At 41.8% G+C, this 22,778-nt stretch overlaps 1 protein-coding gene across 2 annotated transcripts in view; it reads left to right on the top strand.

Moving 5' to 3' along the window:
• Window positions 1–22,778, top strand: part of ZFAND3 (zinc finger AN1-type containing 3) — a 698,731-nt gene that overhangs the window by 570,778 nt on the left and 105,175 nt on the right. For both annotated transcript variants that reach the window (XM_053712688.1, XM_053712687.1), the window contains one exon: window positions 12,988–13,146. In XM_053712688.1, the coding sequence (XP_053568663.1) occupies window positions 12,988–13,146 (159 nt within the window). The remainder of the gene's footprint in view (window positions 1–12,987; window positions 13,147–22,778) is intronic.

The following is a 22,778-nucleotide window of genomic DNA, read 5'->3' as shown; positions in this document are numbered from 1 at the left end:
CCAAACAATATCATATGCCAGGAGTAGAAAAATATTATTTAGAACCAACCAGAATATTTCTATAATTATTAAGTGATTTATATAAAGATATTATATAAATATATATATATATATATATATATGTGTGTGTGTACTTACAAATACACCCCCCAAATAGTGTCCCAAAATCTGTCCAAAACAAAACCTGTGAAATCATGAACGCGATAATAGTGACTGCTACCATATTGTCCGTACATTGTCGTGACAATCCAATTCAACAATCGCACATGCCATTGTAGTATGGTAGTGCACAACAGCAAATATCGCAAATATTATAAACCTGTCATTACTAGCCCCCTCTAGTGGCGATAAACCTCTCCCCACTAGTCAAGTGGTGCTGGGACCTCCACCACAGACACACGCACACTATATATATATATATATATATATATATAAGTCCCCGCCCTAAATAAAAAAGATCACAACCTAGTCATATATATGCTGAAGTTAAATAATATTGAATATTTAATGTGCAAAAACTATAATAAACTGATGCAAAATACAGAGTAAAAACAAACACTACTGGGTGTCCCCAGTCTAAGAATGTAAGAAGACGTCCGTACATGACTGTAAAATGAGCCAGGCCCTTTAATCACAATGTCCAGTTTTGGGCAACATGTGCCTTTAAGGTGTATAGTAGAATGTAGGCTTAAATGCAAGGATTGCAGGGTTATATGCAGGTGATGCAAGCAGATGCAAGACTTGTAAGTAAGTAAAGCAGTTAATGCACAAGGGATTTGACTTATTAGAAGCATAGTGTTAGTACGGGTACCATTGTCCACAGCATAATCATGATATACAAGATGTAAAGCAAGCTACCGACACTTAAGGACCAAAGTCCGCCAGTAAATATTCAACAGCAAAAGAAGGAACGAACTACGTTCTATGATATATAGGAGTCCCCGCACTAAATAAAAAAAGATCACAACCTAGTCATATATATGCTGAAGTTAAATAATAATGAATATTTAATGTGCAAAAACTATAATAAACAATATATCTAGAGTGCACAATTTCCAAACGGATGAAAAATACAAAGTAAAAAAAACACCCAGTCCTCAGGGAAAAATGTGTAAACGATCCTTCTCACCGATCTATTATGCCATTCAGACAACGTAAGGTACCCTTTAGCTTATATAACGCATTGCTTCATATGCAAGAAAAATCCAGGAGTAGACCATCGATTTCAAAGAACCCGCTTGCATCGGCTCAGTCTGGTGTCTGACGTCACAACCACAGGCAACGCGCGTTTCGGGCTCCACACCTCAACTTAGCCTGTTTCGGACAGAGCAGCTCTGGCGCCAGACTGAGCCGATGCAAGCGGGTTCTTTGAAATCGCTGGTCTACTCCTGGATTTTTCTTGCATATGAAGCGATGCCTTATATTATCTAAAGGGTACCTTACGTTGTCTGGATGGCATATTAGATCGGTGAGAAGGATCGTTTACACATTTTTCCCTGAGGACTGGGTGTTTTTTTTACTTTGTATTTTTTATCCGTTTGGAAATTGTGCACTATAGATATATTGTTTATTATAGTTTTTGCACATTAAATATTCATTATTATTTAACTTCAGCATATATATGACTAGGTTGTGATCTTTTTTTTATTTAGTGCGGGGACTCCTATATATTTTTTTTTTATTATTCTTCTAAGGTGTCTAATAACTGGAATACACCTTTGTCCTGAGCATTATTATCATAATAACATTATTATTTGCTTTATCTTGCACCTTAGTGCTTATCCATATATTTGTATGTATGTATATATATGTGTGTGTGTGTGTGTGTGTTACGGTTAAAGTCAGATATCCGGGTAAAACTGACATTACCCCAGTGGCTGTGGGTAAAGCCCAATGTAAGATCATACATCGGGCTTTACCTGGGTAATCACATGTACACTATTTATTTTGCCTGGGGTGTGAGGTTTACATGGGGGGCTTCACCTTGAATCCCCCAATTGGAGGAAAAATAGATAGTGAAGATGGGGAATTACAGCGCATTGTATATATGTTTGATGTGGTGATTTGAAAGAACAACTGTCTTCAAAGGGCAAAAATAGTGCTGTGATTAAGTTTGTCCAGAAGCGTTTGGGTAATCCTTGGATTACCCGGGTAAACCCCGATGTATGATCTTACATTGGGCTTTACCCACAACCCCTGGGTAATGTCAGTTTTATCCAGGTAATCATAGGATTACCTGATATCTGACTTTACCCTCAACATATATATATATATATGTATATATATATATAATTATTATTATTATCATTTATTTGTATAGCGCCGCCAAATTCCGTAGCGCTGGGTACATTTATAGGGGTATACAGTGACAAGGATTTGTGATAAAATACAAAACATAACAAAACTAAACATCTAGTACAGGAGGAAGAGGGCCCTGCTCCGGAGAACTCACAATCTACAGGCTTAGGGTGCAGAGACATAAGGTTGGGGTAGCTTGTCACATCGGTTGTAGTTGCAGCAGTGAGTCAGGCAGTTCATGTATTAATTTGGTTCGGATGAGGGATGGAGGAGAGATAGTAAGCCTCTCTGAATAGGTGGATTTTCAAGGAGTGTCTGAAGCTATACAAGGTTGGATACAGTCTTATGGAGCGGGGTAGAGACTTCCAGAGGACGTGCGTAGTCTTGGAGGCGGAAGTGGGACGTAGAGATAACAGGAGTGGAGAGATGTAGGTCAGAGGTTGATCGAAGAGGACGGGAAGTTAGTTGGAAGTTAGACTGTTGAGTGCTTTGTAAGTTAGGGTAAATACTTTAAATTGTATTCTGGAGTGTATGGGGAGCCAGTGTAGAGACTGGCAGAGTGGAGCAGCTGATTTAGATCGGCGACTTAGGTGGATGAGTCTAGCAGAAGCATTCATAATTGATTGGAGGGAGGAGAGGCAGTGTTTTGGAAGGCCATTTAGGAGTAGATTGCAATAATTAATGCGGGACAAAATGAGGGGATGAATAAGTAAAAATGTTAGTTTTTAGAGTAAGGAAGGGACGACTTCTGGAAATGTTGCGTAGGTGTGAACGGCAGGATTTGGTAAGTGCTTGTATATGTCGGTTGTATGTGAGCTCTGAGTCTAGTGTGACCCCAAGACAGCGGACCTGGGGTGAGTGTTGACAATAGAGTCTCCAACCATCTGAGAAATGTCAGGTGTTGGATATCTCGAAGAGGGGGGAATAAGAAGCAGCTCAGTTTTGGACAGATTGAGTTGGAGGTAGTGTGAAGACATCCAAGAGGACATTGCAGAGAGGCAGTTGGAAATCTGGTTGAGTAAAGAGGGAGAGATATCAGGAGAGGAAAGATAGCTTTGGGTATCATCAGCATATAAGGGGTACTGGAATCCAAAGGAGGCTATAAGTTTTCCAAGAAAGGATGTATAGAGAGAGAAAAGCAAAGGGCCCAAGACAGAGCCTTGCGGTACTCCAACTGAGAGAGGCATAGGATTGCAAGATATGTTGTTAAAGGAAACTGAAAACGAGCGGTTTGCGAGATATGAGGCAAACCAGGAGAGGGCTGTGTCTTGGATGCCAAATGAATGTAGTATTTTTACGAGGAGAGGATGGTCGACTGTGTCAAAAGCAGCAGATAGGTCAAGAAGAATTAGTAAGGAGTAGTCGCATTTTGCTTTAGCTGATAGCAGGTCATTTGTTACTTTAGCAAGAGCAGTTTCTGTTGAGTGTTTAGGGCGGAAACCAGATTGTAGTGGATCAAGTAAGGAGTTAGTTGTGGGAAATTGAGTTAGCCGATATTTATGTGATATATATATGTGTGTGTGTGTGTGTATATATGTACTGTGTATGTGTGTGTATATATATGTGTATATATATATATATATATATATATATATATATATAGTTTCAGTTGTAGGGGGCGCAGGTTCGGGGGTATCTCTTTTCAGGTAAAGTGACTCCACAACCATCAATCTATTCCTAGTGCAACCGTGAAGTCATAATAGATTTATGGTTGTCAGTAGTCACTTTACCTGAAAAGAGATACCCCCGAACCTGCGCCCCCTACAACTGAAACCATATTCTATCTACAGTCCTTTTGGGAGAGACTGAGGGAAGGCAGCGGTTCTACTTTGAGGGGAAGTATTTTTTCTAACCATAATTTGCAGCCTTTTTGTTATAACATCTTACAAACTGTTTGTATTTGTACTTTTTATGTGTGTGTATATATATATATATATATATATACTGCAAAATAGATCCGCACTCACTGAACTTTAAATAACAAAACGGTTTATTGTTGTGACGTTTCGGGGATCAAACCGTCCCCTTCATCAGACCAAACAAGAGTGAAAAAATGTGTGCCTATATAGGCCCATGACCCCTCCCCCCGGAAGTGACATCATAAACAGCACATGTGGTAATCGCCATAGTAACATAAGTGAAAAACAACATACATAGTATCTCAATATGCAATCAAATAAAGTGAATCATCAAATACAATAATATGGTGTGTAGTAGTGATAATTATGAGGAATCAACACATATTATGCTTGATACCTAATCTAGATACTGACTAGCAAAATAATTTCGTAGTATATTATAGTTTATACAATGTGCGAATAAACATTCAGCATCAAATAGTAAAAGTCAGTGCTCACTCTAAACAATAACGTTTGGCTATATACAGTACATTAGTAAAATACAACTCTTATTGTATTTGATGATTCACTTTATTTGATTGCATTTTGAGATACTATGTATGTTGTTTTTCACTTATGTTACTATGGTGATTACCACATGTGCTGTTTATAATGTCACTTCTAGGGGGTGGGGTCATGGGCCTATATAGGCACACATTATTTTTTCACTCTTGTTTGGTCTTATGAAGGGGACGGTTTGATCCCCAAAACGTCACAACAATAAACCATGTTTCTCCAACATTGGTGTGTCCGGTCCACGGCGTCATCCTTACTTGTGGGATATTCTCTTCCCCAACAGGAAATGGCAAAGAGTCCCAGCAAAGCTGGTCACATGATCCCTCCTAGGCTCCGCCCACCCCAGTCATTCTCTTTGCCGTTGCACAGGCAACATCTCCACAGAGATGGTTAAGAGTTTTTTGGTGTTTTTAATGTAGTTTTTATTCTTCTATCAAGTGTTTGTTATTTTAAAATAGTGCTGGTATGTACTATTTACTCTGAAACAGAAAAGGATGAAGATTTCTGTTTGTAAGAGGAAGATAATTTTAGCAGACAGTAACTAAAATCGATTGCTGTTTCCACACAGGACTGTTGAGATGAAGTAACTTCAGTTGGGGGAAACAGTTAGCAGACTTTTCTGCTTAAGGTATGACTAGCCATATTTCTAACAAGACCATGTAATGCTGGAAGGCTGTCATTTCCCCTCATGGGGACCGGTAAGCCATTTTCTTAGTTAAACATAAAAGAATAAAGGGCTTCAAAAAGGGCTTAAAAACTGGTAGACATTTTTCTGGGCTAAAACGATTGCTTTACTAGGCATATTATGCAGATTCTAACTAATTATTGGTATTATAATCTTGGGGAACGTTTAGAAAAACGGCAGGCACTGTGTTGGACACCTTTTTCAGATGGGGGCCTTTCTAGTTATAGACAGAGCCTCATTCTGGGACTGTATAGGGGTTAAATGTAAAAACGGCTCCGGTTCCGTTAATTTAAGGGTTAAAGCTCTGAAATTTGGTGTGCAATACTTTTAATGCTTTAAGACACTGTGGTGAAATTTTGGTGAATTTTGAACAATTCCTTCATACTTTTTCACATATTCAGTAATAAAGTGTTTTCAGTTTGAAATTTAAAGTGACAGTAACGGTTTTATTTTAAAACGTTTTTTGTGCTTTGTTGACAAGTTTAAGCCTGTTTAACATGTCTGTACCATCAGATAAGCTATGTTCTATATGTATGAAAGCCAATGTGTCTCCCCATTTAAATTTATGTGATAATTGTGCCATAGTGTCCAAACAAAGTAAGGACAGTAATGCCACAGATAATGATATTGCCCAAGATGATTCCTCAAATGAGGGGAGTAAACATGATACTACATCATCTCCTACTGTGTCTACACCAGTTATGCCCACACAGGAGGCCCCTAGTACATCTAGTGCGCCTATACTTATTACCATGCAACAATTAACGGCTGTAATGGATAACTCCATAGCAAATCTTTTATCCAAAATGCCTACTTATCAGAGAAAGCGCGATTGCTCTGTTTTAAACACTGAAGAGCAAGAGGACGCTGATGATAACTGTTCTGACATACCCTCACACCAATCTCAAGGGGCCATGAGGGAGGTTTTGTCTGATGGAGAAATTTCAGATTCAGGAAAAATTTCTCATCAAGCTGAACCTGATGTTGTGACATTTAAATTTAAATTAGAACATCTCCGCGCACTGCTTAAGGAGGTGTTATCTACTCTGGATGATTGTGACAATTTGGTCATTCCAGAGAAATTATGTAAGATGGACAAGTTCCTAGAGGTTCCGGTGCCCCCCGACGCTTTTCCTATACCCAAGCGGGTGGCGGACATAGTAAATAAAGAGTGGGAAAGGCCCGGCATACCTTTTGTTCCCCCCCCTATATTTAAGAAATTATTTCCTATAGTCGACCCCAGAAAGGACTTATGGCAGACAGTCCCCAAGGTCGAGGGGGCGGTTTCTACTCTAAACAAACGCACTACTATTCCTATCGAAGATAGTTGTGCTTTCAAAGATCCTATGGATAAGAAATTAGAGGGTTTGCTTAAAAAGATTTTTGTACAGCAAGGTTACCTTCTACAACCAATTTCATGCATTGTTCCTGTCACTACAGCAGCGTGTTTCTGGTTCGAGGAACTAGAAAAATCGCTCAGTAAAGAATCTTCGTATGAGGAGGTTATGGACAGAGTTCAAGCACTTAAATTGGCTAACTCTTTTGTTTTAGATGCCGCTTTGCAATTAGCTAGATTAGCGGCGAAAAATTCAGGGTTTGCTGTCGTGGCGCGCAGAGCGCTTTGGCTAAAGTCTTGGTCAGCGGATGTGTCTTCCAAGACAAAATTGCTTAACATTCCTTTCAAAGGTAAAACATTATTTGGACCTGATTTGAAAGAGATTATTTCAGACATCACTGGGGGAAAGGGCCACGCCCTCCCACAGGATAGGTCTTTTAAGGCTAAAAATAAGCCTAATTTTCGTCCCTTTCGCAGAAACGGACCAGTCTCTAATTCTGTATCCTCTAAGCAAGAGGGTAATACTTCACAACCCAAACCAGCCTGGAAACCAATGCAAGGCTGGAACAAGGGTAAGCAGGCCAAGAAGCCTACCACTGCTACCAAAACAGCATGAAGGGATAGCCCCCGATCCGGGACCGGATCTAGTGGGGGGCAGACTTTCTCTCTTTGCTCAGGCTTGGGCAAGAGATGTTCAGGATCCTTGGGCGCTAGAAATAGTTTCTCAAGGTTATCTCCTGGAATTCAAGGAACTACCCCCAAGGGGAAGGTTCCACAGGTCTCAATTATCTTCAAACCCAATAAAGAGACAGGCATTCTTACATTGTGTAGAAGACCTGTTAAAGATGGGAGTGATACATCCAGTTCCAATAAGAGAACAAGGAATGGGATTTTATTCCAATCTGTTCATAGTTCCCAAAAAAGAGGGAACATTCAGACCAATTTTGGATCTAAAGATCCTAAACAAATTTCTCAGGGTACCATCGTTCAAAATGGAAACTATTCGAACGATCCTACCTACTATCCAGGAAAATCAATTTATGACTACCGTGGATTTAAAGGATGCGTACCTACATATTCCTATCCACAAGGAACATCATCAGTTCCTAAGGTTCGCTTTTCTGGACAAGCATTATCAGTTTGTGGCACTTCCATTCGGATTAGCCACTGCCCCAAGGATTTTCACAAAGGTACTAGGGTCCCTTCTAGCGGTTCTAAGACCAAAGGGGCATTGCAGTAGTACCTTACTTGGACGACATCCTGATTCAAGCGTCGTCCCTGTCAAAAGCAAAGGCTCATACGGACATCGTCCTAGCCTTTCTCAGATCTCACGGATGGAAGGTGAACAAAGAAAAAAGTTCTCTGTCCCCGTCAACAAGAGTTCCCTTCTTGGGAACAATAATAGATTCCTTAGAAATGAGGATTTTTCTGACAGAGGTCAGAAAATCAAAACTTCTAAGCTCTTGTCAAGTACTTCATTCTGTTCCTCGTCCTTCCATAGAGCAGTGCATGGAAGTAATAGGATTGATGGTTGCAACAATGGACATAGTTCCTTTTGCACGAATTCATCTAAGACCATTACAACTGTGCATGCTCAGACAGTGGAATGGGGATTATACAGACTTGTCTCCGACGATTCAAGTAGATCAAAAGACCAGAGATTCACTCCGTTGGTGGCTGACCCTGGACAATCTGTCACAGGGAATGAGCTTCCGCAGACCAGAGTGGGTCATTGTCACGACCGACGCCAGCCTAGTGGGCTGGGGCGCGGTCTGGGAATCCCTGAAGCTCAGGGTCTATGGTCTCGGGAAGAGTCTCTTCTCCCGATAAACATTCTGGAACTGAGAGCGATATTCAATGCTCTCAGAGCTTGGCCTCAACTAGCAAAGGCCAAATTCATAAGGTTTCAGTCAGACAACATGACGACCGTTGCATATATCAATCATCAGGGGGGAACAAGGAGTTCCCTGGCAATGAAAGAAGTGACCAAGATAATTCAATGGGCGGAGGATCACTCCTGCCACTTGTCTGTGATCCACATCCCAGGAGTGGAAAATTGGGAAGCGGATTTTCTGAGTCGTCAGACATTCCATCCGGGGGAGTGGGAACTCCATCCGGAAATCTTTGCCCAAATAACTCAATTATGGGGCATTCCAGACATGGATCTGATGGCGTCTCGTCAGAACTTCAAGGTTCCTTGCTACGGGTCCAGATCCAGGGATCCCAAGGCGACCCTAGTAGATGCACTAGTAGCACCTTGGACCTTCAACCTAGCTTATGTATTCCCACCGTTTCCTCTCATCCCCAGGCTGGTAGCCAGGATCAATCAGGAGAGGGCCTCGGTGATCTTGATAGCTCCTGCGTGGCCACGCAGGACTTGGTATGCAGACCTGGTGAATATGTCATCGGCTCCACCATGGAAGCTACCTTTGAGACAGGACCTTCTTGTTCAGGGTCCATTCGAACATCCGAATCTGGTTTCCCTCCAACTGACGGCTTGGAGATTGAACGCTTGATTTTATCAAAGCGTGGGTTTTCAGATTCTGTAATAGATACTCTGATTCAGGCTAGAAAGCCTGCAACTAGAAAAATTTACCATAAAATATGGAAAAAATATATCTGTTGGTGTGAATCTAAAGGATTCCCATGGAACAAGATAAAAATTCCTAAGATTCTATCCTTTCTACAAGAAGGTTTGGAGAAAGGATTATCTGCAAGTTCTCTGAAGGGACAGATCTCTGCTTTATCTGTTTTACTTCACAAAAGACTGGCAGCTGTGCCAGATGTTCAAGCATTTGTTCAGGCTCTGGTTAGGATCAAGCCTGTTTACAGACCTTTGACTCCTCCCTGGAGTCTAAATCTAGTTCTTTCAGTTCTTCAAGGGGTTCCGTTTGAACCCTTACATTCCGTAGATATTAAGTTATTATCTTGGAAAGTTTTGTTTTTGGTTGCAATTTCTTCTGCTAGAAGAGTTTCAGAGTTATCTGCTCTGCAGTGTTCTCCGCCCTATCTGGTGTTCCATGCAGATAAGGTGGTTTTGCGTACTAAGCCTGGTTTTCTTCCGAAAGTTGTTTCCAACAAAAATATTAACCAGGAGATAGTTGTACCTTCTTTGTGTCCGAATCCAGTTTCAAAGAAGGAACGTTTGTTACACAATTTGGACGTAGTCCGTGCTCTAAAATTCTATTTAGAGGCTACTAAAGATTTCAGACAAACATCTTCCTTGTTTGTTGTTTATTCTGGTAAAAGGAGAGGTCAAAAAGCGACTTCTACCTCTCTTTCCTTTTGGCTTAAAAGCATTATCCGATTGGCTTATGAGTCTGCCGGACGGCAGCCTCCTGAAAGAATCACAGCTCACTCCACTAGGGCTGTGGCTTCCACATGGGCCTTCAAGAACGAGGCTTCTGTTGACCAGATATGTAAGGCAGCGACTTGGTCTTCACTGCACACTTTTGCCAAATTTTACAAATTTGATACTTTTGCTTCTTCGGAGGCTATTTTTGGGAGAAAGGTTTTGCAAGCCGTGGTGCCTTCCATTTAGGTGACCTGATTTGCTCCCTCCCTTCATCCGTGTCCTAAAGCTTTTGGTATTGGTTCCCACAAGTAAGGATGACGCCGTGGACCGGACACACCAATGTTGGAGAAAACAGAATTTATGCTTACCTGATAAATTACTTTCTCCAACGGTGTGTCCGGTCCACGGCCCGCCCTGGTTTTTTAATCAGGTCTGATGAATTATTTTCTCTAACTACAGTCACCACGGTATCATATGGTTTCTCCTATATATATTTCCTCCTGTCCGACGGTCGAATGACTGGGGTGGGCGGAGCCTAGGAGGGATCATGTGACCAGCTTTGCTGGGACTCTTTGCCATTTCCTGTTGGGGAAGAGAATATCCCACAAGTAAGGATGACGCTGTGGACCGGACACACCGTTGGAGAAAGTAATTTATCAGGTAAGCATAAATTCTGTTTTTGTTATTTAAAGTCCAGTGAGTGCGGATCTATTTTGCAGTATTGAAAACCATTGTTCCTGACACCCTGGCCAGTCAATGAGGAGGTGAGAGTGCTTATCCCACAACTATTGCTTTATATATATATATATATATATATATATATATATATATATATGTATGTGGTATATATATATTATTATTATCATTTATTTGTATAGCGCCGCCAAATTCTGTAGCGTATATAAATGTGTGTGTGTGTGTGTGTGTATATGTATGTATATACAGGTGAAACTCGAAAAATTTGAATATTGTGCAAAAGTTCATTTATTTCACTAATGCAACTTAAAAGGTGAAACTAATATATGAGATAGACTCATTACATGCAAAGCAATATAGTTCAAGCCGTGATTTGTCATAATTGTGATGATTATGGCTTACAGCTCATGAAAACCCCAAATCCACAATCTCAGAAAATTAGAATATTGTGAAAAGGTGCAATATTCTAGGCTCAGTGTCCCACTCTAATCAGCTAATTAAGCCATAACACCTGCAAAGGGTTCCTGAGCCTTTAAATGGTCTCTCAGTCTGGTTCAGTAGGAATCACAATCATGGGAAAGACTGCTGACCTGACAGTTGTGCAGAAAACCGTCTTTGACACCCTCCATAAGGAGGGAAAGCCTCAAAAGGTAATTGCAAAAGAAGTTGGATGTTCCCAAAGTACTGTATCAAAGCACAATTAATAGAAAGTTATGTGGAAGGGAAAAGTGTGAAAGAAAAAGGTGCACAATCAGCAGGGATGACCGCAGCCTGGAGAGGATTGTCAGGAAAAGGCCATTCAAAAGTGTTGGGGACTTTCACAAGGAGTGGACTGAGGCTGGAGTCAGTGCATCAAGAGCCACCACACACAGACAGATCCTGGACATGGGCTTCAAATGTCGTATACCTCTTGTCAAGCCACTGCTGAACAACAAAAAACGTCAGAAGCGTCTTACCTGGGCTAAAGAAAAACAGACCTGTTCTGTTGCTCAGTGGTCCAAAGTCCTCTTTTCTGATGAGAGCAAATTTTGCATCTCATTTGGACACCAAGGACCCAGAGTATGGAGGAAGAATGGTGAGGCACACACTGCAAGATGCTTGAAGTAGAGTGTGAAGTTTGCACAGTCTGTGTTGATTTGGGGAGACATGTCATCTGCTGGTGTTGGTCCACTGTGCTTCATTAAGTCCAGGGTCAACGCAACCGTCTACCAGGAGATTTTGGAGCACTTCATGTTTCCTCCTGCAGACAAGCTCTATGGGGATGATGACTTCATTTTCCAGCAGGACTTGGCACCTGCCCACACTGCCAAAAGCGCCAAAACCTGGTTCAATGACCGTGGGATTACTGTGCTTGATTGGCCAGCAAACTCACCTGACCTGAACATTGCCAAGAGAAAGATGAGAGACATGAGACCAAACAATGCAGAAGAGCTGAAGGCCGCTATTGAAGCATCCTTGTCTTCCATAACACCTCAGCAGTGCCACAGGCTGATAGCTTCCATGTCACGCCGCATTGAGGCAGTAATTACTGCAAAAGGGGCCCAAATCAAGTACTGAGTACATACAGTATGCATGCTTATACTTTTCAGAGGTCCGATATTGTTCTATGTACAATTATTGATTTATGTAATATTCTAATTTTCTGAGATTGTGAATTTGGGGTTTTCATGAGCTATAATCCATAATCATCACAATTATGACAAATCACGACTTGAACTATCTTGCTTTGCATGTAATGAGTCTATCTCATATATTAGTTTCACCTTTTATGTTGCATTAGTGAAATAAATTAACTTTTGCACGATATTCTAAATTTTTCGAGTTTGACCTGTGTGTATATATATATATATATATACCGTCCATGTTCAACATGCACTCACTCCTTTCTTTAGAATAAATTGCCGTATCGGCTTAATGCTACAAATACTAAATGCTACAAATACTAAATGCTACTTGTAATTGTCCCATTTCCTTGTTTGATTTAAAAAAAAAAAAAACAATATATATATATTTTTCATTTTTAAAACATTTTGAGTTTGTCTATTTAAATCACTCACTTTCACTTGAATAAACATCATTGTACAAGGTTTCTGACTCACAGTAATGAGGAAAATAAATATTAAGCAAGCTGTCCTACAGCGTTGGGTTCGGGCTCTAATCGCTATGTCTCTTAGCTTCTGTTTCCTTATAAATCCATTATCCATTTTTTTTTTTTTAATCAGTTCACTTTTTTTTGTTTAATAAGTTATGTTTTTTGCTACAGATTCTCAGTCAGAGGACGATGTCTCACCCATGAAACGACCTCGGCTACTAGACAGCGGGGACAGTAGCAGCCGATCCAAACAGAAGAGCCGTCGCCGCTGCTTCCGCTGCCAAATAAAACTGGAGCTAGTACAGCAAGAACTGGGATCATGTCGCTGCGGTAAGTCTCCTGCCTGTGTATCCTATGGAAGCCTAATGGTGGGCATTGTAGAGTTAATGTTAACGCTGCGCTACTACTGTCTGTTCCGAAACTTGTCCTCAAGGACCACAGGTATAGATAACACTGCAGTTTCCACATTATTATAACATTTCTCACCAGCCAACAGGTGAACTTAAAGGGACACTAGTGCACAATGTAAATGCTACATCATTTTATCACCACCCACCCTGAAAGTTTGTGTTTAACCCCGCTCATAGTTAATCTACTGCTTGGGAGCTACAGAGAACTGCTGGTTCCCTAGCAGACACCACCAGTGAGACAATCGTCGTCTGCAGTCACGCAGCCCCACCAATCACCGGTGGCGTATGCTCAGAACCAGCAATTCTCTGCGGCTCCCAACTAGTAGTTTAACTATGTGTTAACTCATTTTTAGGTGTTAAACACAGTTTTGCAGGGTCAGTAGTTCTAAACTTACATGCTCTTATGAATTACAGCGTAACATTGTAATACCCCTTAAAAGCTCTCTATATTATGGTGAGCGACTTTATGAATAAACATTCTGATGATCAGGTTTAGGTTGTGTAGAAGCTTCATAGTTTATATGTGTGATTTGTGCTATAGTTTCAAAGACTTAGTGTTTGTTATTACTGTGAGCTGAGCATACACAAATACTCAAACTTAACAAAATGGTGTGCAGCAGAGTCCTGGATGGACAGGGCTGCTTAAAGGGACATAACACACAAAAGTTTTCTTTCATGATTCAGATAGATCCCACGGTTTCAAACAACTTTCCAATTTACATCTATTGTCAATTTTGCTTCATTCTCCTTTACTGAAGGCACAGCAATGCGTTACTGGGAGATAGCAGAATACATTGGTGAACTAACAACAAGACACATATATGTGCAGCTAGCTCTCAGCTCTTGAGCCTACCTAGGTATCCTTTTCAACAAAGAATACCAAGAGAACAAAGAACATGTGATGATTCAAATAAATTGGAAAGTTGTTTACAATTGTATGCTGTATCTGAAATGTCAAACAAGTTTCCAATGTACTTCACTCTCTTGTTATCTATTGCTGAAGGAACAGCATTGCACTACTGGCAGCTAGCTGAACACATCTAATTAGCCATTCACAAGAGACAAATGTGTGCAAGCGCCAATCAGCAGCTAGCTCCCACTCATGTAGGATATGTGCATATTCTTATTCAACAAGGGATGACAACAGAACAAATCACATTTAAAAATAGAATTGAATTTAAACATGTCTTACAATGACCTGCTCTATCTGAATCATGCAAGTTTAATTTTGACTTGCCTATCCTTTAAACTATGTGCGATTACTGTTTCTGGCAGATGTTCTCTAAGTAGGGGTCAAACAACGTAATTAAGGGTCGGTTATGCAAAAGTCACATGCTCCATTAAATTAGAGAATTTAAGATTTGCATTAGGATACCCCTTTAAGAGGCTTGGGGAACTGGAAAGCATGCATGGGCGGAATCTTTTCTACTTGCTTGCTTGATACGTGATATATAAATTAATTTGTAAACATTTTGTTAGTTATGAAGTTTTCAAACCAATAGTAACAACTCAAGCGTTTAGAGAATCAGTACACAATTAGCTCTGTATTTATTCAGAGCATTTGTACATTAGCGTTTTGTCTCCATGGCAGCAGTTATACATTAGCGTGTTGTCTCCATGGCAGCAGTTGTACATTAGTGTGTTGTCTCCATGGCAGCAGTTGTACATTAGCGTGTTGTCTCCATGGCAGCAGTTGTACATTAGCGTGTTGTCTCCATGGCAGCAGTTGTACATTAGCGTGTTGTCTCCATGGCAGCAGTTGTACATTAGCGTGTTGTCTCCATGGCAGCAGTTGTACATTAGCGTGTTGTCTCCATGGCAGCAGTTGTATATTTGTGTAAGGACTTCATTTGCAATGTGGTGCAATTCAGGGGCTAACGCCACTTGAGCTAGACACTGCTGTCACTGAGCGTCATGTAGCAAACTGAAACTTCTGTGAGATTCATGCACAAGCAACACCTGAAATCCAGTGTTCTCCACAGAAATGTTTGCTAGTTTGGTGGCATTCTCAAGTAGCCAAGTTACTTAAAAGGACAGTCAAGTCAAAATTAAAGGGATAGTAAACTCCAAAATTTTCTTTTATGATTCAGATAAAACATACAATTTTAAACAACTTTCCAATTTAATTCTATTATCAAATTTACTTCATGCTCTTGTTATCCATTGCTGAAGGGGCAGCATTGCACTACTGACAGGAAGCTGAAAAAATCTATTTAGCCAATCACAAGAGACAAATGTGTGCAGGCACCAAATAGCAGCAGCTCCCACTAGTATATGATATGTGCGTATTCATTTTTTAACAAGTGATACTAAGAGAACTAAGCACATTTGAAAATAGAAGTGAATTTAAAAGTGTCTTAAAATGACCGGCTCTATCTGAATCATGCAACTTTAATTTTGAATTTCCTATCCATTTAAACTTTCATGATTCAGATAGAGCATGTCTTTTTAAACAACTTTCCAATTTGCATTTGACAGTTTTTCACAGCTAGCAGATGTTAGTTCATGTGTGTCATATAGATAACGTTGTGCTCAAGTCTGTGGAGTTACTTATGAGAGGGCACTGATTGGCTAAAATGCAAGTCTGTCAAAATAACTGAAATAAGGGGCAATCTGCAGAGGCTTAGATACAAGGTAATCACAGAGGTAAAAAGTCTATTAATATAACCGTGTTGGTTGTGCAAAACTGGGGAATGAGTAATAAAGGAATTATCTATCTTTTAAACAATAAAAATATTCTGGAGTAGACTGTCCATTTAAGCTATCCAAAGCACAAATTGATTGCAAAATTTAACATAAACCAATGTCATAATAATTTGTGCAGCAAACATTGAAAAAAATATTGACTAATTTCCCCTAATATTGGCTTAGTTTTTAGCCAGGTGGTCAGTAAAATCAGCTGGCTGGTGTGCCCATTATATAGTTCCTGGAAAGAACACTGAGTAGCATTACTCCTGGCAATAACCATGAAACGATAATCCTATGATACCACTAGCATTTACTTGTGCTGAAGATTATCTGGTATCAGGGTCAGGCTGGCCTAACAGTATTCTGGGAAAGTTTCCAGTTGCCCCCTGTGCTGACTTTCTACACCATCCTCAGCCCATTCACCTTAAGGCTGTGACACACTGCAAGCAATGCGGCGCGAGGCAAAGCAGCTGCTTTGCACCGCGTCGCATCGCTTCTGAAGTTCAAATATTTCATCTCTGAGTGCTCAGCTACGCGACCTGACGCAGCAAAGTGCTCAGAGATGAAAAGGCATGACACACTGAGCGCGCACAGCTGCATCTAAACGCTGCGCCCTGCTCCGCTTGCAGTGTGTCATAGCCTTTATCTGTTTGTTTTCTCTGTGCAGCAATATTTTACTCAAATTGTTTGCAGCCAGCAGTTAGGTCTGCAGCTACCTGTGAGGTTATCAAGAGGTGCCAAGGTGGGGGCACAATATATTATGGCTGAAAGGAGGACATTACCATGTGTTAGCTGCTAAGGAGTGCACCAGTATGCAGGGAGACCTTGGTTTGAGAATGGGTCAGGTATTCACATGAATGAAGGCAACTGAGAGCTTTGAAGATGGCCTTTGTGACAAAAAGATGCTGAGTCTGATACAGTGTTGTGATTCGTCCAGATTACAGTAACAAATCTGGAAGTGGGGAACAGATTTGTAAACATAGGAACTACCCAGGCAGAGGGTGTCTTGTCTGTAGTGCCCTTATTTCCCTGTCCCTTTACTCAGCCCTAATTGTGAGTAACCAATGTGACTTTTCTTACTTGACACCCTCCTGCTTTGTGAGGTTGGATATCGGAGTCTTCTCAGTCTGAACAAGTACGGAGTCTCACTCTAGCAAAGCTCTAAGGCACATAGTAAATATCTAAAGAGTAAAGCAAATTTACTTATAGTCATAGAATTAGACTGTGCCTGAGTAACGAATAGTAATTATTACAGCGGGTGGTGATTCTGCAGTAATCTACTATGGAGCTATCGTTTATTTCCCCTTAGGTTTGCAGTTAGAGCTTTTGTTTGTACGTGTATGTATGTGTGTGTGTGTGTGTGTGTATATATGTGTATATATATATATATATATATATATATATATATATATATATATATATATATAAAATATAGACAGCCGTTGGGTGTATACTACTTGTGCAATCTGCTATTAAGCCCAATAGGGGTCCTGAATGAGTATTTCCTGATTGATCTGGTACTTAAGCAGCTACGTGTGCCCTCATTGTGGGGGCGCTGCTATTGTTGGGTCTGGAATAGTTTTATTTTCAGGGTGGCTTTCTATTCACAGTGTAGCCCTGCTTTGTTATTCAGTGCCTATCAGTAGAACAAGTTAGATGTATGTAAGTGTATTGCCTTATTGTGACAACTCCTGAATAATAAGTTATACCTATTCTATAGGAGTGTTTATCAATACTGAGAATTTGATTTTAATGATCAAAAAAAGATAAGCCAGTCTCAAATATGAATAGGTAGCAATGAACAGCCATGAAAGTGCATCTCTTAAGTCACATTCTTAGCACATTCTTAGCTAACACGCGGTGAGTCACCAGACTTGTGCCGTGTCAGTGGGTGAGGTCTGACAGCTGTACACACGCTACAGTCAAAGTACCTAATTAATATTAACTGCTCTGTACAACATGTCCGGCATCTCTGGTGACTAAACTGTTCATCACATTGACATCCTATGAAACTTATTTATTTAATATATTATCTGTCACTAAACAATGCAGTTTTTTCCTATTTTAAGTTGAATAATAATACAAAATGCTCCATAGAAAGTAGCAACATTTTTGCTGTGTTTTCTGTAGTATTTTCTAGTTTGGAACAACAATATTGTTGACCCATCCCCTTTGTGCGCTCTTCTTGCCAAATTCCTTTGGTCCTGTGGTTTTGCATTCAGCAAGAGCTTGATGCTCTCTCTCTGTATTTGTACAACGAACCTTCATGAAGTTGTACCATCCCGGCGCTATTGGTAATATTCCAGATAAATGCCATTGTGTCTTACATACTTCATTTTCTTCATAAATGGACAGAGTCCACAGCTGCATTCATTACTTTTGGGAAATTAGAACCTGGCCACCAGGAGGAGGCAAAGACACCCCAGCCAAAGGCTTAAGTACTCCTCCCACTTCCCTCATCCCCCAGTCATTCTTTGCTTTTAGTCCCAGGAGGTTGGCATAGAAGTGTCAGAAGTTTTCGATAGTCTCTTATGGAGAGTAGTACTCTTCAGCATGGGACTGGAGTTTTAAGTAGTCCTGTCAGCCTCTAAGTGAGAGCATGGGTGAAAGTTAGGGTCCGGAGATACAGGGAGAGTCTTTCTGCGAAACCATCCTGACTCATATTAACAGCTCCACAAGCGATCAGCGTTAACGAGTTTCGCTGCCTGCTTTTTTAGCTCAAGTCCATGGCAGAGGCGACGCTACTATCTGTCACTCTTGAAGGGCCGTGTTACTGTTCCACGGCGTAGATTCCGGTAAGATCGTTTAATTTTACTTTCATCATGGATGTATTGTAATTTCAACTGTTTATCCGAGAGGGACTACAACCTTTGGGGGATAACTTTAACATAGGGTCTCAATGAGGCTCCTTTTTGTATCTAGGAATCAAGAGCTAATATCTCCTGAGGCGGATTATTGAACAGGGGGGTTTATAATCATGTTTATGTGATTCTGTCTGCTACTGTGTGGTGTTGCTTCAGCTCATGGCTATTTTGGAACATAACGGCCTATGTCTAGTGCCGCTGCCTTTTTGGTTGGGCACGCTTTTGCATGGACTGCACGGTTTACCTTGTGACCCCATTTCCGTTTTCCTGATCGCATGGCGACGGAGAAATCCTGGTCCGCTGGTGTCTGGTTCTCTGGAGGCGGCAGTGTCCCAGTTATGGAGGGTTCTTGGAGACGGATGTCTCTGATTCAGACTCTACTTCTTGCAAAGAATATGAATTGGCCCGGGTGATACATGCCCATTAGTTATGTTCCGAATGCCGTTTTAGAGTGCTCTGTTCCTCGGGTTCGGGGAATCGGGTGCCCACTGAGCCATCCATCTCTGGGGATTCTATTTCTCACGAGAAGAGTTCCCTACCATCAACTCTTACTATGCATGCAGGTAACCCAAATGCTACTCATCCTTTCTAGGGAGTGTGGCCTGTTCCCACTGGAGGTTACGACACGGTTCCGTATGGCCATATCTTTGGCGCTGGCGCATCTGCACCTCCCGTTGTGCTTCTGATATTGTCCGTGTTTTGTTAACCAGGGCTCGTCAGGCGCTGGATCGCCTGGTCCAGTTCAGGCTTCCGGGGGAGCGACTGCCCCTAAGGCCTCAGGAGGTCAACCTTCAGAGCCAGTGTTTCCTTTTGTGCCGGCGGAGGTATGTTGCGCCTTTCGTTATAGACTGGTACACCTTTGTGTCCTACTAAGGCACATTTTTGGCGTTGTTGGAGGATCCCACTCTTAATGGGTCTGGGGCTTCTCAGTCTTGCTCTTCGACTGGCTTGCATACATAGACATAAAGGGATGAATAATCTTCTTATAGTCTTTGTTACTTGTGTATCCTTTTCCAGTTCTGAGCTTGGAAGTCTCGGACCCCTGTATGGCTGGTCCTGCGGGTCTGTCCGTTCTTCCTGGGCGATAACCTACGGGTTGCCTTATCTTTTATTTTCATCCGGTGAGGATGATTTTTATTTGGTTTAAAGCTCATGTTGTGGTGTGATGTTTCCTTCTGGAACTTTCCTCTCTGGAATTGATACTCGTGATTTTGTTTGATCTGTTTACAAAAGTCTGTCTGACTGTTAGTTATCCCTCCATCATCGGGGTAGACTCTATGTGGCCTTGACAGTGCTGGGGCCTTTGGTTTCAGGCTGGTCCTGACTGGGTGCAAATCCTTCTGTCTTTGAGGCCTAGTTCAGACACGTGGCACCTTTTTAGGTCCGGTTGGTCCGGTGAGGGCGCCCAGTGATCACAATATGATTGTGTGATTGTCTTGTTTTACAAGCTTCAACTAGCATCCTAAGATGACTTGAGGGTCCGTGGTTGCTTAGGGGCATGGGGGATTGCTTCAGTCCTCATTCGCCTTTCAATCTAGTGGGCCGGGACTCCATTGAGATCTGCAGCGACAGGATCACTGGTTTCCGAATTTTTCGGGAACTAGATTGTTCCTTCCCATTTTGGGTTGGAGGCTTGGAGGATTTAGGTCCTTTATACCACCATTCATACGGTTTTGCCTTTCATGGTCTATTTGGAAGTGTCCTTTTAGGACTTATTCCTTTTAGAGGTTCTCTTCCTTTGGGTCGAGACTTTCTGGACTTCGTCCGGTTTTTGTGGTGTCTTTAACCGCTTTTTCCAAGCTTTTTGCTTAGGGGATGTTTTTCCACCTGGGTTCGGGATGCTTTGCATTCTTCTTCCTTGGGTGTGGTCCTCTGGAATTTTAATCTGAAAGGATTTCTTCTACTCTCTTTCGGGCGAGACTGTTCTCGTTTTTATTTCCCTTAGTGCTGCCCTTGGGGCCTTTGGGCTCTAAAGAAATTGCATGACTTTGTTGCGGCCTAGTACCTTGCTGGGAGGGTGTTGACCTCCGGCTAAGGGTGTTCTCTTCCCTTTGGGCTGGGAATTACGAGTGAGTCCTGTACCCGTTCTCCGGGTTTCCCGATTCTCATCCCCTGTTTGCTTCAGATGGGGTATCTTGTGTTCCCTGAGGGGGGTGTTCATTCTAGGATGATTCTGGGTCCCGGGTCTGGAGTTCTTGTCTTGGATCCTTCTTGGATGTCTGGAGACTTATGATCCGATGGACTGGTTCTGGACGACTCTGTTTTTTTCAGGGACCCTATGTGGGGAGTGTGCTCCTCTATGGGGAGTTTTTTTCTCTGTTAGGTCAACAGTGGTGTCTGGATGATTTTTCATTCCGTCTGTGTTTTGATCATACTATGGCTTCATGTCTTGTTTACATGTATGCTATTCTTATCTGTGCCCTTCCCTTTGGAGGGGATAGTTTATCTTCTTTATGAGTTGGGGTTTCCTCTCTCTGGAGGGTCCTTGTCCTTCCCTGTGTGTAGGAAGTTGGATCAGGTGGCTAATTTCTGTAAGGGGCAGCATCTGCTGCTCTGTGGGCTCTGTTCCATCTGTTGGAAATTGGTCTCTCTACGTAGAGATTGTCTAAGAGAGTTGTGACAGGTCTTCCTACGGATCTATTGCACTTTTCTCTGTTCCAGGTCCTAGGGGGTTCTCCTTGGGAGTGCCTTATTTTGGAGGAGCGGATTGGGTTGGCACCCGAGCTCTGTTAGGGTGGATGAGTCCCCCCTTTTTTCTTCCATTACCTGGGGGCTTGTGGTTGGGGTCTTCTGTCCCCCTGTCTATCAGACATGTCTGTCGCTTGGGCTGGTCTTGTGTTGGAGCAGGATCTGAGATCTGTTGCTCTACTATTTCATCCTCGGTGCATTCAAGGTTCAGTAAGCCTTTTTGGGCTTTCTCCTTTCTCCACATTCAAGATTTGTGGGAAGGACTGGCGGCTCTTAGATAGCCTGCGACGTTATCCGCTGGTTAGTGGATACTTAGCAATCTGAAGGATCCTATCTTCAGCTGCTTTCTACTTGCCCTGCAAGTATTTATGTTTCAGAGTCATTTTTAGATGACTGCAGCGTGCAGTGTTTTTGCTTCAGGTGTTGTTCGTCAGACCTATCTGAGCTTGCTGCACGAGGTTTTGTTCTGAATATTTCGGTATTCTGAGATACCTTTTTGTGACTTGTGGACCTTCGTCTTCAGTTGCTTTCTAGAGTGTGGTTCCACTGTTTTAGGGGAAGATCCTCACTTTTTTTCAGACTCCAGGCCTTATCCTGTCGTGTCTCTGTATTTCTGGGGTCTGGGCATTGCCTCCCCTTGTTTTTATGAGACTGGTTGGGTCTCGGTTAGCCTGACCCGGTTTCTCTGGTTTTTGCTCTGTGTTTTTATTTAGGACTCGTTGTGCCCTTTTTAGGTTTTTTTTTCTGGAGTTCTTTATGTTAGCTGGAAGCTAGCTCAGCATACTAATGCACTGTGGCTACTCTGTACTGTAGCAAACCGAGGGTTGCAAGTTCGATCCCCGGCAAGGTCAACACAGCCTTTCCTCCTTTTGAGGTTGATAACATGAGCAGCGCCTTGAGTCACATAAGGGGGATTAGCAGCGATTTACAATCATGTTTTCTCCGTGCCTTTTCTTCTTGTGGATAGTTTGTTCCCTTTCTTTAGTAAGGGGTGTGTTGTTTGGAGACCGACTGCTGGGGACGATGTCTCTTGGAGGCTGTTTTTAGTTCCTGCGGTCTCTAGCAAGGCTGTGTACTATTCGCGGGTCAGTGTCCTTGGGCATTTTCCTTTTTTTCCCAAAGTTGTTCTCAGCTTCGGACGAAGCAGGATTTTGTTGGGTAGTGGTTTTCAGGCCTGGTGCCCTCAGAATGGGCCGCCTCTTGTACCCTCCCGTTTTTGCATTCAGTGTCCTCTATAGCTTGGGTATTGTTTTCCCAAAAGTAATGAATGCAGCTGTGGACTCTTTCCATTTATGAAGAAAAACTTAAATTA

This window comes from Bombina bombina, chromosome 4 (genome assembly GCF_027579735.1).
Source record: "Bombina bombina isolate aBomBom1 chromosome 4, aBomBom1.pri, whole genome shotgun sequence".
Lineage (NCBI taxonomy): Eukaryota > Metazoa > Chordata > Amphibia > Anura > Bombinatoridae > Bombina > Bombina bombina.
This window is presented reverse-complemented; position numbering and strand designations above follow the sequence as displayed.